General features: G+C 40.1%; 1 protein-coding gene across 5 annotated transcripts in view; it reads right to left on the minus strand.

Moving 5' to 3' along the window:
• Nucleotides 1–16,158, minus strand: part of LOC127509446 (Fc receptor-like protein 5) — a 111,683-nt gene extending 95,525 nt beyond the window's left edge. For all 5 annotated transcript variants that reach the window (XM_051888166.1, XM_051888164.1, XM_051888165.1 and 2 more), the window contains exons 1-7: nucleotides 16,128–16,158; nucleotides 15,220–15,255; nucleotides 14,683–14,817; nucleotides 13,877–14,047; nucleotides 13,497–13,799; nucleotides 13,024–13,266; nucleotides 9,847–10,089 (exon numbers count right to left, since the gene is read on the minus strand). In XM_051888166.1, the coding sequence (XP_051744126.1) occupies nucleotides 9,847–10,089; nucleotides 13,024–13,266; nucleotides 13,497–13,799; nucleotides 13,877–14,047; nucleotides 14,683–14,817; nucleotides 15,220–15,255; nucleotides 16,128–16,158 (1,162 nt within the window). The remainder of the gene's footprint in view (nucleotides 1–9,846; nucleotides 10,090–13,023; nucleotides 13,267–13,496; nucleotides 13,800–13,876; nucleotides 14,048–14,682; nucleotides 14,818–15,219; nucleotides 15,256–16,127) is intronic.
• Between the last annotated feature and the right edge of the window lie 1,981 nt (nucleotides 16,159–18,139).

Below are 18,139 nucleotides of genomic sequence, written 5' to 3' on the forward strand. Positions count from 1 at the left end.
AAGTCTATTGATGGCATTAATGGGAAGACTAATTAAAAATTAAGTTTCACCACTTTATATCACATCAAATTAAAACTTGAAATGGCCTGAAAACATGACTGTATTGTATTGTATTGTATTGTATTGTATTGTATTGTATTGTAAAACTTTATTGTCCCCCTTAGGGGCAATTTGTTCTGCAGCATGATAGCACCACGTACAAGACAGACAAATACACAACATTAATAGCACAAAAAAAAAAATAATAAACTACCTCTTCCTATTTGAATTAAGCAAAGAGATAGCATATGGAGCAAACGAAAATTTAAATCTGTTTGTCTTAGCTAGAGGGACCCTATACAAAGATCCTGAGGGGAGGGTCTGAAATGAATCATAAAGAGGGTGAGATGTGTCAGATATGATGTGATGCGCTTTCTTTATCACCTGAATATCAAACAAATCTGACAACCCAAGCAATTTCACACCCAATACTTTACAGCAGTTATTTAAAACCTTTGATAGAGAATTCTTCTGTTTGACCTTTAAAGAGTCAAACCAACAAATCAATGAAAAGGTTAAAATCGATTCAATATATGCCTTATAAAAAGCAGTCATCAATGTCCTATCAATATTAAATTTAGCTAGTTACCGCAAACAATAAAGTCTTTGTTGGCTCATCATACACAATCTATCAGTATTCTCTGCAAAATTTAGTTTATTATTGATAATAGTACCTAGATACTTATAACTTTCGACCAATTCAATCAAATGATTATCGACAATAGTACATGGAGCTGCTGTCTGATTTCGCCACAGGTCAATGCACATGTCCTTGGTTTTCTCAGCATTCAGAAGTAGACCAGCCTCTCGACACCAGTTTGCAAAATACTCGACAATAGGCCCGTGTTCCCTCTCCTCACCAACCAACAAACTTACAATAACTGTAAACTTAAGAATGTACCGATTCTCAAGCTGACTATGACACTCATTTGTGTATAGGATATAGAGGAGAGGAGAAAGTGCACACCCCTGTGGGGAGCCAATAGATGTAATTAAAGGGCCTGACAGAATGCCATTAATTCTTACCCTCTGAGACCTATTTGTAAGGAAATCTAGTAACCAAGCGGCCATTCTTGCATCCACACCAAAACTCGACCTAAGCTTGTGAACCAACAAGCCTGGTCGAATCGTGTTGAACGCAGACGAAAAATCTACAAATAATAGCCTTGCATGGTTACTACTACCCTCCAGATGTTTATACAACAGGTCCAATAAGGTCAGTGTTGCATCCTGCACACCTCTCCCCGCCCTGTAGACAAATTGCATCGGGTCGAGAATTGTTTTAGTTTTTTCCAATAATACCTTTTACTAATTTCTCAAACACCTTCATTACAAGTGAGGTCAATGAGACAGGTCTATAATCTGTCAAGCCTTTAGGACAATTATTTTTTGCTACTGGAATAATGATCGACTGTTTCCAAAGTTTTGGTACATACTGAACCTCAAAAGACCAATTAAAAATATAAGTGAAGATTGTACCCAATTCTTCTGCACACTGTTTCAGGACCCTACCACTTATTCCATCCAGACCAGGACTCACTTTAATTTTACATTGTTTAAAAAGATTAACTACATTTTCTACATTAAAAGAAACAAATAAACTTCCCTCTTGAGAGGAGTTATAGAACTCATGCCTTATGCCACCATTCTGCTCTTCAAATCTAGCATAAAATGTATTAAAATCCTCTGCAAGGGCACTATCTCGCTCATAACCGGTTACTTTCACTTGTTTTCTACATCCATTATTTAGGCCCGTCATTAATTTAAGACTATCCCATACTGAGCCCATACAGTTTGTTCTTAATTTAATCTCCACTTTTTCCTTATAACGTATTTTTGCTGTCCTAATTTCTTGTCTAATTAATTTCTGTACATTTTTAACTTCAAGCAAATCCCCTCGTTGAAAAGCCGGTCTTTTCTTAATCAACAGACCTTTAAGATTGGTGCTCACCTATGGCTTACTCTTTGGATATATCTCCACAACTTTTTCAGGAATGACAGAGTCAACACAGTAAGTTACCCAGGAACTAACCACATCATTAAGCTCATCAATATCAGCAGATGAATCCATAAAAACATTCCATAAGGTACAATCAAAATATCCTCGTAAGCTCTCAATAGCATCATCAGTCCAAGATTTCACAGTTTTCGTTTCAACTTTTCCCCTCTTCAGTTCAGTAGTATAACATGGAATTAGATGAATACAATTATGATCTGACGAACTCATAGGAGGTAATAGAGAAGCTTTGTATGCTCCCTTAGAGCCATAGCATTGGTCCAATGTCCTTTCATACCTAGTTGGACACGTGACATACCCATACATGTTCTTTACCAATTTTTCCAATATACAATTATTAAAATCACCCATGATAAAAGTCGGAGCATCCGGGGATAGTGACTGATATTTCATAAAACTCTTCTCAATATACTCCATAGCCAAGTTCACATTCGGCTTTGGGTGCATGTACACCACAGACACAAATATTTGGGGAAACTCTCTAGGCAGATAATGAGGCCGGAGGGATACCGTGAGCATCTCAATGTCCTCAATGTCCATCTCAATGTAAAAAACTTTACATAGTTTCTCTCTCACGACAACAGTCTTGCACCAGCGTTTCTTTCTCAATCTTTCACGTACCCCACCTCTTCTCCCTCGCTTCCTCGGTCACTGACTCGACCCATTAAAGTGGGCTTTAGAGTTGATTCCATCAGCAAAGATCTGATCTGATCTGATCTCAGATCTGGGAAGAAGAAGTCCACAGGTGGATTCACCGGCGAGAGATTCTCCCATGACTGTGGGAGTTTTTAGTGAGCAGTCAGCTTGGGGAAATTAAAGGTACATCTTCGTGTCTGTGACCAGTTTGTACAAGCTGAAAAAAGCTGACTGTTAAAAAGAAAAGCTGAACATTAGCTCCCATATAATATATTGTTTAAATTGTTACTGTTTTAGTTATTATTTTGGAATAAATGTAAACATACATAAAACACTAACTTGATGAAATGTATTCTTGGTTTTAATAAATAGAACATTACATAAGTCTAGTTATTGCAAGATATGTAAAATTGTATTTGGTCTCTCTTTTTTATATAATATTTAACCAAGAAAATTAAGAATAATGGACATAAATGTACATTTGATATACATTATATAAAAAATGTTTTGAGGACTTTGCCTCATTTTAAAACACCACCGCACACCACTGGGATGTAACACCTTTTGGTTCAGCAGCTGTAACTCACTGAAGTTTTGAGCTAGAGTGCTTGAACTTTTATAAAAAGTACACACATTTGTTTACTACAAAAGGCACCAATTCAAAACTCTGCAAGAATATGAGATTTGAGTTGATGTCAAAGACATTGTGTGCCTTTGTTAGAGTTTACTACGGAGCAAGATGTAACAATTAAACAAAAGAAGCAAAAACACCATACAATGATTCAAAAACAGGTTTATTGAAACAATCCAAAGGAACAATCCCACACAATCTCTCTCTATGTGACTGACCATAATCCACTTTCTGTTTGACTCAGGAGTGTGTGCATGTGAGTAAATTAATCTACAAGAAAACTTCATTAACAGTATTTATGCTTAATATACACTCCAGTGTACCTGTGGAAAGAACATGTAGGTCTAAGAAGAAAACAGTCATGTTTATGTGTCTATGTGTGAATATTGTCAATCAGAGTCACAGTGGTGACAAATTAATGTGGTTCACCATTGAGTTCAGGTTTGGGGGGCCAGAAACTGCACAATACACATTTTACCCACACATCCTTTGGCTTTGAGTTGCCAAATGGCTTCATACAGACAACACAGAAGTTTTCGCTGTCTGAGGTCTCAGAAACTTCACCACTGGGTTTTAACATTTTCTCCTCAACTGATCTGACAGACCTGCCCTTCTTTGAAACCACATCAGTTCCTGTTTTAAACACTGACAGGCACAGCTCTATCTGTCTGGAATGAGTCCACTGGAGACAAGATGAAGATGAACCCTTGCAGTTTATTACAAAGAGTGAAATCAATACAAGAAAACAGAACAATGACTTGAACATGAACCACAACAGAACTCACCAACAGCGGGTTACATGAACAACGCTAGGCAAAAGAAACAATGGAAACATGAGGGCTATATATACACATGAACTAATGACTAACATGAAACACCTGAACACAATGAACCAAAGAACGTGACATATAAATCAAGGGAACCAATCAAAACATGACACATGAGACTAGGGAAGCACATGATGGGATAAGGGAATCACATGACAAAACCAGGAAACAAAGGAACCATCATGGAACAAAACCCAAAACAGAAATGACATTTGCCCCTCTAAGGATGACTCCAGACACCCTACCCGAACATAACTGAACATAAACCAGAACACAGATGTCCAGGAGGAAGGATGGAGGGTCAGGCCTGTAAAGGGGAACCGGACCTGGATCATGGCATGGTGGTGGGCCTTAGATTATCTGCTTTCCCTTAATAGATAAAATATATTTTTATTTGAGAAGAAAATGATTAGAAAAGACATAATTATCATTGATGGACGTGACATGTACCCTAAATTGTAGAAAGACTCATTTAACTGAGAGACTGAGAGTGAAAGAGGAAGTGCTGTAGAGAGAGAACATGGTGTGAAGAGAAGCTCACGTCAGTAGATCTTGTTTTATTCTGCAACACCCTTTTCTAAACAGTTTTAAAGAACTAATAAAACTATTCTTGTGTTTCACAACTCTCCACACATATTCAGCACTTGACACCATGTGTTCATGTTCAGTTGCGTTAAAAACCATCACAACGTCACACAACCAACAGTTCTCATGTGAACACTAGTATGTAACAGTTTCACACGCCAGTCTGAACCACAAGACGTAAAAAATCATTGTGTGTGAAATCTGTACAATAGAAATGCATGATCAAGAATTGTTGAGAGATTAAAACTTGATTCATTACAGTCAGAGGTCATGATTCTTCTGCTTTTATGTGACAGCAGAATATTTTAAAAAGGCTGTTTCTTTATTAAAAAAGTAATCAAACATTTAAAATATGAAATGTTGCAGCAACACAAGTCAGGAGAATTACACTAAAATAAGGAATATATTATAAATGACTGTGTTCATGTGGTTATAATGTGAAACATGCAAATATCACACAAGCCTTACATTGTAAAGGATGGCAATGTATTATATAAAGCAGAACAAAATAAAAATATTAAACTTTCACTTATAAATGAATACTGAAAAGCTATTGAAATATGCTGATAATGGAAGTACACTAAAACTGTGATGTAAAAAAATGGCCAAATTCGGTAACGCTTTAGATTACAGCCCGGAAAGTACTGCGTAATTACAACGAATTTACAGCATAACTTTCGATAATTATAGTGTACCTATAAAGTAAGAACATGTAAGTATAAAGGGAACAATATGTAAAGTCTTGGGAATAAAGGTGTAACAACCAGGAACATAACAAATTATTTATACTGTAAGTATTTTAGAACTAAGGGGTACTTATACTATTATGATAGACAACAATCTTATGTTTGGGAGCAATTTAGCGAGAAAGTGCACTGACTAAGTTGTTTCAAAGCAAGTAGAAAGAACTATTGCAATCTTTTTTAATACATGGGGAAATATGCTTTTGTTTCATGTAGTTACAGGGTAAGTATGACATTGCGGGCCGTAAATTAAAGTGGTGCTTGTTACACTCTTGTTTCATATAGTTACAGGGTAAGTAATTAAAAAAACGCAAACAATCTGTTATCACTCTGAAACCTTTATTTGAAAAACAACTTATTTCAAAACAGATTTTAAGTTACAACACTTCTTATTCGTTTCTCTTGCTTGGTTTCCTCCTCTTGTTCCTCTTCTTCTTTTTCTTTCTTTCCACTGATGAATCTTAAGAGGGAATCCCATGTCATTTGCTATTCTGTATTAAAAGAAAATACAGTACACCCAGATATGTGCTCACCGTTTACTCATCTTTTACCCTCGTGCCATCTGAGATGTATACGACTTTCCTTCTTAAGATGAACACAAACAAAGGTTTTTTAAAAAATAAATCATATCTGGGAACGCTTTATAATGCAAGCTCATGTGTTCCTAAAAGTCGGAGCATCAAACAGCACATACAGCAATAACAACAGTAATCCATACGACCCCAATGGATGAATCAATGTCTTCTGAAGTGAAACGATACATATTTGTAAGAAAAATACCAAATATTTTAAAATTTTAAACTTTCAACCAACTGTCACCTGCCCTTGCATGAGAGGGTTGAGAGTTCGTGCTTGATGTAACTTGAAGCGTGACGTAACCGTGCCGAGAAACTCACGCGAAAAGTCACTCAGATGTCGGATGCCGTCAGTTTTTTTTTTTGTTTTTTTTATTTATTTATTTTATTAATGCTTACAACAAAATACACAGAATAACAGATAATGATAACGAGAAACAAACAAGACAGAATAACAGAGACGGCAGTTCTCGCGCGAGTTTCACATGAATCTCCGGCGAGAACGTCATGAAAGCTTCACATTGCTCATTACAATATGCTTCATCGAACGCAAAGTCGACTCTCATGCAGGCGCTGGTGACAGTTTCTTCGGAAGCAAATAGCAAATAGCCTTGTTACATCCACGTCTGTCCTGAACTCCATTTCCCAGAATCCTCGTGTTCCGCGCACCTGTCTTCACTCCCATCATCAGTCTTCCCGCCTTCTCCCCGGATTCCCTGCACCTGTTGTTCCTCGTCAGTACTCCCTTTAAGTTGGACTCACTCCTAGCACTCCCTGTCCGTTGTTGTTGTCGTCTTATACGTGTGATGCTGAGCACTTTCCTGGGTTGTCTATTAAAGCCTATTGCATTGTGGATTTCCATATTCGCCTCGTCTTTACAGCAGCATCGGTGACAGAACAACGGACCAAACCGCTGGAGATCCACTATCAAGATGGGATTGTTCATAGTCTCCGAGGCTCCTACTTCTCCCATGCCTCCCACGCCTGTTTCTGCCGCGGATCGCCTCATTGGACTGCTTCAGGACGGTCGTTCGCTGGAGAGGTATGTGGAGGAGTTTGTTGAGTTGGCCTATGTGACGAATTGGCCAGATGCTTGTTTAAACTGCCTTTTTCTGGAGGGGCTGGACGAGAGCACGATCCGTTTTGATGAACCTGCCGACCACTTATCCTTAGTCGATACCATTAATTTGATTTTGTTTTTTATCGAAGAGGTCCCGGATATAGCGTGCAATTCTCGTCCAATTCCTCCAGAAACACGGGCGGCCTGGCCAGTTCGTCAGTCTCCATCTTCCTCCGCATGCCCCTCCAGTGAGCTTTTCCCCGGTGTCCTGCCAGATCCACAACCCTCTGCTGGGTCCAGACGACCAAAGAGAAGGAGGAGGAAGACCAAGCCGTCCAAGTTCCCTGAGTTTTCTGCCCCCGTGCAGCCCAAGTTTCCTGAGTTTTCTGCCTCCGAGCAGCCCAAGTTTCCTGAGTCTTTTGCCTCCGTGCAACCCAGGTTCCCTGAGTTTTCTGCCCCCGTGCAGTCCAAGTTCCCTGAGTTTTCTGCCCCGTGCAGTCCAAGTTCCCTGAGTTTTCTGCCCCCGTGCAGCCCAAGTTCCCTGAGTTTCCTGCCGTTGAGCCCGCTCCAGTTCCAGTGGGGCTTTTAATTGAATTTGAGGGGATGAACTGGACCCCATTTCCAGGCCCCGCTCCAGCCTGTCACAAGCCCGCTCCAGCCTGTCACGAGCCCGCTCCAGCTCCAGCCGCCACCTCCGAGCCCGCCCCAACCGCAGCTGAACCCACTCCAGTAGCCCACGAGCCCTTTGAACCCCTGAGTCTCCCAAAGAATTTTTTTTGGGGGGGAAGGGTATCCGTGGGTGGGAAAGATGGGGGTGGGCTCGGAGACCTGCCATGGCCAACCACGGCCTCTGACCCGTCTCGGCCGCCTACAGCTCCTGACCCGTCTCGGCCGCCTACAGCTCCTGACCCGCCGTGGTCATCCCTGGCTCCAGACCCGCCATGGCCGTCCACAGCTCCAGACCCGCCGTGGCCATCCCTGGCTCCAGACCCGCCGTGGCCGCTCACGGCTTCAGACCCGCCATGACGGCCGAGGACCTAGTACCGCCCTGGAGACCTCCGCACCCGCCAGCACCCCCCGCACCTGCCTGTAGGTCTCCAGGGCGCCCACCCCCCCCTCCCCGCTGTTTCATCTGAGGCGTGAGGACATGCCTTCCGGGGAGGGGGAGGTAATGTTACATCCACGTCTGTCCCGAACTCCATTTCCCAGAATCCTCCTGTTCCGCGCACCTGTCTTCACTCCCATCATCAGTCTTCCCGCCTTCTCCCCGGATTCCCTGCACCTGTTGTTCCTCGTCAGCACTCCCTTTAAGTTGGACTCACTCCTAGCACTCCCTGTCCATTGTTGTTGTTGTTGTTGTTGTTGTTGTTTTTATATGTGTGATGCTGAGCACTTTCCTGGATTGTCTATTAAAGCCTATTGCATTGTGGATTTCCGTATTCGCCTCGTCTTTACAGCAGCATCGGTGGGTGTACTGTATTTTCTTTTAATGGGATTCCTCCTTAAGATTCATCAATTAAGAAACAAGAGGAGGAGGACCCAAGCAAGAGCAACAACAACCAAAAAAGGACAAAACGTGTTACTTTCTGTCAGGACTTTAGAATTTGAAATGAAAAGTTGATTTAAAAAAAAATGAATAAATGAATAATAAGTGTTGTAGACCTGTTTTTAATTAAGATGTTTTTCAAATAAATGTTTCGGAGTCAGTGATATCAGATTGTTTGTGTTTTTTTTTTATTTTTTTTTTTATTATTACTTACACTCTTGTTTCATGTATTTACAGGGTAACAAGCACCACTTTAATTTACGGCCCGCAATATAATACTTACCCTGTAACTACATGAAACAAAAGCATATTTCCCCATGTATTAAAAAAGATTGCAATAGTTCTTTCTACTTGCCTTGAAATAACTTAATCAGAGCACTTTCTCACTAAATTGCTCCCAAACATAAGATTGATGTCTATCATAATAGTATAAGTACCCCTTAGTTCTAAAATACTTACAGTATAAATAATTTGTTATGTTCCTGGTTGTTACCCCTTTATTCCCAAGACTTTACATATTGTTCCCCTATACTTACAAGTACTTACTTTGTAGGTACCCTATAATTATCGAAAGTTACGCTGTAAATTTATTGTAATTATGCAGTACTTTCCGGGCTGTAATCTAAAGCGTTACCCCAAATTCTAACAGTAACATACCGTTTTCCATTAAAACATTAATATACCATAGAAAACAATGCATTCTGGGTAACATTTGTTGTTTTTGATAAAGTAGCCTGGACGACTCTACATACAGGTATAAAAGGGGTGTAAGTATATTAATTTAACCAAATTTGACAATTCAGTATTTGTAAAGCAGTTTTCACAACATTGTTTTTGAAGCAGCTTTACAAAGAACAAACCCTCAGTGATCAAAGCCGAACGTGACATCACATAATATTAATGATTATTTTGACTGATTTGTTGGTCAATTAAATATAATGATGATTATGACTTCTAATAAGTCAGTCATATATTTTACCTCTTATTCTGCAGCATTTGTAAATCAGCACGACTGTCACAAGCAGATATGGACAAGCTGCCAGTACAGAACTGAGTATGTTGAGGACAGAGATCTGAGAGACTGAATGAGACATTGAAAAAGAGACACACAAGCACTTTATCATGAACTATATCTGAACGAGGGCATATGAAGACAAAAATCAGCTCACAGTTTCATTGACTCTCACCTCTGACTGAGATCCAGCTCTTGAGCGACTCTCCTCTCTCTGGGTGTTTGCAGTAGTAGAAACCCTCATGTGACTTTGAGACAGTAGAGATGATCATCTCTGTAGTTTGATTCTGGATGAGTGATCCATCTTTATAGAAATCAGCTCTGAGGATTGAAGGGTTTCTATGTTGATATAAACAGCGTAGAGTCAGACTATCTCCTTCAGTCACAGGATGAACAGGACTCTCCAGAATCACAGCAGCTACAGAAATACAGGAAACATCCTTGAGATGGTTCTACACCTTCATTTGAGTCCAGCTGTGTTTGATTATACTGATTGGACTTGATTAGGAAAGCCACACACCTGTCTATATAAGACCTCACAGCTCACAGTGCATGTCAGAGCAAATGAGAATCATGAGGTCAAAGGAACTGCCTGAAGAGCTCAGAGACAGAATTGTGGCAAGGCACAGATCTGGCCAAGGTTACAAAAAAATTTCTGCTGCACTTAAGGTTCCTACAAGCACAGTGGCCTCCATAATCCTTAAATGGAAGACGTTTGGGATGACCAGAACCCTTCCTAGAGCTGGCCGTCCGGCCAAACTGAGCTATCGGGGGAGAAGAGCCATGGTGAGAGAGGTAAAGAAGAACCCAAAGATCACTGTGGCTGAGCTCCAGAGATGCAGTCGGGAGATGGGAGAAAGTTGTAGAAATTCAACCATCACTGCAGCCCTCCACCAGTCGGGACTTTATGGCAGAGTGGCCCGACGGAAGCCTCTCCTCAGTGCAAGACACATGAAAGCCCGCATGGAGGACTCCAAGATGGTGAGAAATAAGATTCTCTGGTCTGATGAGACCAAGATAGAACTTTTTGGCCTTAATTCTAAGCGGTATGTGTGGAGAAAACCAGGCACTGCTCATCACCTGTCCAATACAGTCCCAACAGTGAAGCATGGTGGTGGCAGCATCATGCTGTGGGGGTGTTTTTCAGCTGCAGGGACAGGACGACTGGTTGCAAACGAGGGAAAGATGAATGCGGCCAAGTACAGGGATATCCTGGACGAAAACCTTCTCCAGAGTGCTCAGGACCTCAGACTGGGCCGAAGGTTTACCTTCCAACAAGACAATGACCCTAAGCACACGGCTAAAATATCGAAAGAGTGGCTTCACAACAACTCTGTGACTGTTCTTGAATGGCCCAGCCAGAGCCCTGACTTAAACCCAATTGAGCATCTCTGGAGAGACCTAAAAATGGCTGTCCACCAACGTTTACCATCCAACCTGACAGAACTGGAGAGGATCTGCAAGGAGGAATGGCAGAGGATCCCCAAATCCAGGTGTGAAAAACTTGTTGCACCTTTTCCAAAAAGACTCATGGCTGTATTAGATCAAAAGGGTGCTTCTACTAAATACTGAGCAAAGGGTCTGAATACTTAGGACCATGTGATATTTCAGTTTTTCTTTTTTAATAAATCTGCAAAAATGTCAACAATTCTGTGTTTTTCTGTCAATATAGGGTGCTGTGTGTACATTAATGAGGAAAAAAATGAACTTAAATGATTTTAGCAAATGGCTGCAATATAACAAAGAGTGAAAAATTTAAGGGGGTCTGAATACTTTCCGTACCCACTGTACTTTATATATAGGCCTTAAAAATTATGAGAAGTTATAAAGGCAGAAAATTATTTTGTCAGTTCGTTCTGCTTCTCGAATCTGATTGGCTGAAAGCCTTTTCCAGATATTCTACCAGTATCACCATGGGAACCGTTTCACTGTTTGTATCACTCCGCTTGCAGCATTTCTCACAGCGAGTGTCATGATCGACAAGCAAACCCACAATAATTTTACAAATACTACTGTTGTTGTGTCACAGAATGAAGTTTTTTTTTGGGAGAGAATGTACAGTATCTCACAGAAGTGAGTACACCCCTCACTTTTTTGTAAATATTTTATTATATCTTTTCATGTGACAACACTGAAGAAATGACACTTTGTTACAAAGTAAAGTAGTGAGTGTACAGCTTGTATAACAGTGTAAATTTGCTGTCCCCTCAAAATAACTCAACACACAGCAATTAATATCTAAACCACTGGCCACAAAAGTGAGTACACCCCTAAGTGAAAATGTCCAAACTGGGCCCAAAGTGTCAATATTTTGTGTGGCCACCATTATTTTCCAGCACTGCCTTAACCCTCTTGGGCATGGAGTTCACCAGAGCTTCACAGGTTGCCACTGGAGTCCTCTTCCACTCCTCCATGACAACATCACGGAGCTCGTGGATGTTAGAGGATGCCCAACATCACCTTTACCCTCAGCTTCTTTAGCAAGGCAGTGGTCATCTTGGAGGTGTGTTTGGGGTCGTTATCATGTTGGAATACTGCCCTGCGGCCCAGTCTCCGAAGGGAGGGGATCATGCTCTGCTTCAGTATGTCACAGTACATGTTGGCATTTATGCTTCCCTCAACGAACTGTAGCTCCCCAGTGCCGGCAGCACTCAGACCATGACACTCCCACCACCATGCTTGACTGTAGGCAAGACACACTTGTCTTTGTACTCCTCACCTGGTTGCCGCCACACACACTTGACACCATCTGAACCAAATAAGTTTATCTTGGTCTCATCAGACCACAGGACATGGTCTGAGCTGTACACTCGCTACTTTACATTGTAGCAAAGTGTCATTTCTTCACTGTTGTCACATGAAAAGATATAAAAAACAAATATTTACAAAAATGTGAGGGGTGTACTCACTTCTGTGAGATACTGTAGATATTTAGAACTGAAATATGTGACTAATAAACATAGCGTCTATTTGACAACTTGTTTAGATGTATTCAAAGATGTAAAATGCAAAAAATAAAATAAAATTCAGTAAGAAAAATTGAGATACATCATGACTACTTTTTAGTCTGTTATTTGGTAATGGATGTGAAAAATCCAAAAATTCTGCCAACTTTGAGATTTGATTTGAAGATCATGTGAGACAATTTTGGTTAAAAAAAAAAAAAAAGTATCTTAATGTGAAGCAGCAAATCTCTCATTAATAACATGATAAACTTGTGTGTGTTTATGAAGAGATGGTCAAACTCACCTGATACTGTCAGTGTAACTGCATCACTGCACTTTATCATGAACTATATCTGAACGAGGGCATATGAAGACATAAATCAGCTCACAGTTTCATTGACTCTCACCTCTGACTGAGATCCAGCTCTTGGGCGACTCTCCTCTCTCTGGGTGTTTGCAGTAGTAGAAACCCTCATGTGACTTTGAGACAGTAGAGATGATCATCTCTGTAGTTTGATTCTGGATAAGTGATCCATCTTTATAGAAATCAGCTCTGAGGATTGATGGGGGTGGAAACTGATATAAACAGCGTAGAGTCAGAGTATCTCCTTCAGTCACAGGATGAACAGGACTCTCCAGAATCACAGCAGCTACAGAAACACAGGAAACATGTGCTGATTGCATAAAGAGTACGATTATTTGAACAAAAAATAGATTTTTATATTTTCTGACAAAACTAGATTTTTATTACAACTTGTGCATTAAGTTTTTTGTTTGTTTGTTTTTTGCCCATTGATGCTTCCTGTTGTTAAATCAACCTGCTTCATGCATTGACTGTAAACTGCCAGTGAAATGAAGAAATACAGAAACACAGACTCACTTTGTACAGTGATATTAACAGGATGATATTTCTCTCCAGATTCAGACTGACACCAGTACACTCCAGTGTCCTCTGGGATGGTGGAGCTGATTGTACATGTAGATCCTGTTTGTGATCCCCAGCGTGATAATGAACAATCTTCCAGCCAACCCCAACTGTCTGTGTATCTTCTGACTGTCCATCCATCAGAGTTACTCTGGTCCTCACAGCTCAGAGAGAGAGAGACTAATTTGAAGTGTTGAGTTCTGCTGGGACTGATGATCAGAGAGACTGGAGGAGAAACACCTGACAAGACAATTACAGCTAAAATTTTTAGATTTAAGCATAACAATTTTCTTTATTAAAGTTTAACCAATCGTTTAAGTTCTGCATGAACTCACCAGTGACCCACAGTGGTTGTGTGTTGCTGTACAATGATTTATAGGCTGTTTTTTCTCTCTCTGCTCCACACACATAAACTCCAGTGTGATTTACAGTAGCAGAACTGACAGTGTATTTTCCTCCAGCTCCTCTGCTGCTGTCTGAGAGCAGCTTATAACGATCTTTGAAGTCTGTAAAATAAGAGAATGTGTAGATTTCACGAAGTAGAACTTTGCCAATTTCAACCTGCTTTGAATTGTTACAATGTTGGTAGTATATGTTAATGAACAGTTTACTCCAGTGGTTCCCAAACCTGTCCTGAAGGACCCCCAGCACTGCACATTTTGTATACACCCTTATCTGACACACCTACTTCAGATCTTGCAGTCTCTACCAATGAACTGATGAGTTGAATCAGGTGTGTTAGATGACATCCAAAATGTGCAGTGCTGGGGGTCCTTCAGGACAGGTTTGGGAACCAATGGTTTACTCATTCTCCGTGTTTCCTGGACAGAGTTATTCATATTTATTTGTCAGTAAAAGTCTGCCAGATGATGCATTTAACATATGAGCCTTTTGACATCAGGAGGCCTTTTGTGAAAACTACAGAGTATACTTCTGCATTTTTGTATCCTCACCCATGGACAGTCAGATAACAGAGGTTTATTGTCACTAATTGTACACATTTACTCTTAGAATTCTTGCACCCGGGAACAATACAAGTCTAAATACCCTGTCTCTATTGTTTGGATTCAGAAATATTAATATTTCAGACTTGAATAAAATCAGCTAATTCAGATGATACAACATGAAGCACATTACTGACCTGATGAGTCAGTTACAGTTTCAGTGAACCAGCTGAATGTCCAGCCTGTAGAGGAGCCTTTAACCTCACAGATCAGAGTCACTGGATCTCCTTCAGTCAACCACTTCTGAGGAGAAACACTTAACTGGACTTTAACTGAAATAGAAAAATGAAAGGTGCAGAGATCACCCTATGTGGGGTTCAAACCCGGAGTAATTAGAAGCCTTGAGCTCAAAGCACTGTCTGTGTGGTTTTACTAGTTCACAACACATGAATCATTTATATAACTTGTTTAAAAAGCTGTATTTATAATCATGACACTCTTTTTCACCGCTGGGGTCGATTCACAAAAATCTTCTTAAGAAAGAAGTTAAGAAAGTTCTTAGTATTATTTCTAGGAAGTTCGTAAGAATGTTCCTTTGGGGATTTAAGACAGGTTGGAGGTTATCCTAACTTTAATTTACGGTGATTTTTAAGAATGATGTTTTGTGAATCCATACCCTGGTTTGTAACAGAATCACCCATTTGTGATGAAATTTATGAATCAAACTCACTCACCTTCAGTGTGTCCTGAGTGGATGTTTGAAATCAGCACTAAAAACACAAAAAACAAACAAACAAAAAAACTCATGAATGATGTGATGATTATGTGTATTTTTAAATGTTCCTGGTAAAGATCATCAAGCTCATCCATTGAGAGTTTCTGTGGGATCTTAGTTCCTCCCGTGAGGGAACCGGCTGTGTTTCTCTTATGGGTCTCTGTGACGTCTTCTGTTTGTAAATTAGCTTTAGGTATAAAGGTCTGTCCCACAGACAGAAATGTGGATTCAGATTCTCTGAAGACTGAATAACATCACTGTTAAAGATCTGTGATAAACTGCTACATTCAGTAAATTCTTCTCCTCACAAGATCTCTGCTCAAGCTTACTTAATTTATGCATTAGAGACATCTAATACAGCCAGCCAAACGACCGCTCAGCCAAATACAGGAAGATCTAACAATTATTGAACATGGAGTTGATCAACTTTGTGTTATACTTTAGGCATTTTATAAATGCATATTTTTACTTTACTTGTGAAACACCATAATTTCACTCTTACATGTTCCTCAGCTTCACAACACAGAAATGTACACACACACTAGCGAATATCTACTTCATGAACAGCAAACCGTACAAAACAAACCAACAGAACTGATTCAACAAACACTATTACAAAGAGTGATTGAACAAACAGACTGACTCAAACACAACAGAGCTCATTTCTCTTTCACAAACAGCTCTAACTACACACTTCCTCTCTCAAGCTCGTCTTTCACTCATATATCATGAACTAGAGCTGGATCTGAAACACTGAGAGCAGCATGAAAAGAAAAAACAAAATCTAAGAATACTAATTAATCACTTGAACCTGTTCAATCCTATTCATAATATGATCAGTTAACATCCACTGAAAATAATACTCACAGAGCACAAGAGGAAGTTGACTGAGCTCCATACTGACTGAATAATGACAGACGGTTAAAGACACAGACTGAGTTAAAGCCTCAAGACTTCCTGATACCTACCTACCTATTCTTTTTCTGTTTAATGGAGAAGGAAAAGGAAACAATGCTTTGATGGATCTTTATTGTAAGAATGGGTCTTAGCTGTATTCATAACTTTTTAAAGTTAAGAAGCAGAAACTGGTGAAGGACTGCTGTTCCTCCACAGTGGTTAATGCCTCTGAGCTGAAATAGAACAAACCAAACCACAACTATAAGCTCATCTCTATCTATTTATATTCTATCAGGCCTCTGACAGTAAGGTGTCGAGTTTGGCGCTGATATATTTGTACCCAGGTTTGGGGAGTAACGGAATACATGTAACGGCGTTACGTAATCAGGATACAAAAATCCAGTAACTGTAATTCATTAAAGGAGTAGTTCACTTTCAAATAAAAATTTCCTGAAAATTTACTCACCCCCATGTCATCCAAGATGTCCATGTCCTTCTTTCTTCAGTCGAAAAGAAATTAAGGTTTTTGATAAAAACATTCCAGGATTATTCTCCATATAGTGGACTTCAATTGGCCCCAAACAGTTGAAGGTCAAAATTACAGTTTCAGTACAGCTTTAAAGCATTCTACACGATCCCAGACGAGAAATAAGGGTCTTATCTACAGAAACCATTGCTCATTTTCTAAAAAAAAAAAAAAAAAAAAAAAAAATTATATAATTATATAATTATAATTATATAATTATTATATATTATATAATTCACTATAAATTGTATTGCTCCAGTCTGCTCCGCTCTGCCTCACTGCTGAATAGTTTGCGTCTGTAGCTCCGTGCATCTGTAGCTCCGTAGAGCTTTGTTTTGAATCTATTTATTATCATTACTTGTCTATTTTATCATCACCATATATCTGATATCACTTTAATCTGATGTTGCTAGCATTTAATCTTTTAATCCAAAACGATATCACAGCGCGTTAGCATTTCACTAGCTTGTTAGCTTGTCACCCGGGCCACAAACCATCCTTTTCTCTCGCGCGCTCCTTTTTCTACGACTCGAGTCCATCAAACAACTGTGGTAAGTCGGATCACTCTACAAACACGGTGAGTCATGTCATCCTCTCCTTTTGTTGTTACTTGCACTGCCTGTCACATGCATAGTATAGCTTTCTCTGTCAGCGGTGAGATTTACACATGTGATAAATGCAGGGAGATAGTCAGGCTGACAGTGAGAATCTCAGAATTAGAGACACACATCCAAACTTTAATTGAGGATAGCAAGAATGTAAAGGCTTTAGATACTGTTTTGAATGAGGCTAGCTTAGTGAACTCTGTACATTGTTCGTTTCCGGCTGTAGAGCCCGTGCAGCAGGGCAACTGGGTGATCGTGAGGTGGCCTAGTCGCGAAAAACACCACTCTTCCGTTCCGATTAGAACATCAAACAGGTTCTCCCCACTCAGTGATGCACCCACTGAGAACCCTGTTGAAAGTGCCCTAGTAATTGGCAATTCTATTACACGGAACGTGACAATAGAGACACCAGCCACCATAGTCACAGTCACTGGCTAATGCTAATCGTAAATTCTCAAAGATTATTATTCACGTCGGCACAAATGATGTTCGACTTCGCCAGTCGGAGATCACTAAAATTAACATTAAAGAGGTGTGTGAACTCGCAAGTACAATGTCAGAAACAGTAATTTGCTCTGGTCCCCTTCCTGTTCGTCGGAGTAATGAGATAGTTAGCAGACTATCATCACTCAATGGCTGGCTGTCTAAGTGGTGTCCGCAGAATAATATAGGTTTCATAGACAATTGGAAAAGTTTTTTGGGGCAGACCTGACCTGTTGAAAAGAGATGGTATTCATCCCTCCTGGGATGGTGCTGCTCTTCTCTCTAGTAATATGGCACATAGTCTTAGAGCTAAAACGTGACAAACTGGGGCCCAGGTCAGGAGCCAGACAGACTGGCTAAACCAACCG

This window comes from Ctenopharyngodon idella, chromosome 3 (assembly GCF_019924925.1).
Source record: "Ctenopharyngodon idella isolate HZGC_01 chromosome 3, HZGC01, whole genome shotgun sequence".
Classification (NCBI taxonomy): Eukaryota; Metazoa; Chordata; class Actinopteri; order Cypriniformes; family Xenocyprididae; genus Ctenopharyngodon; species Ctenopharyngodon idella.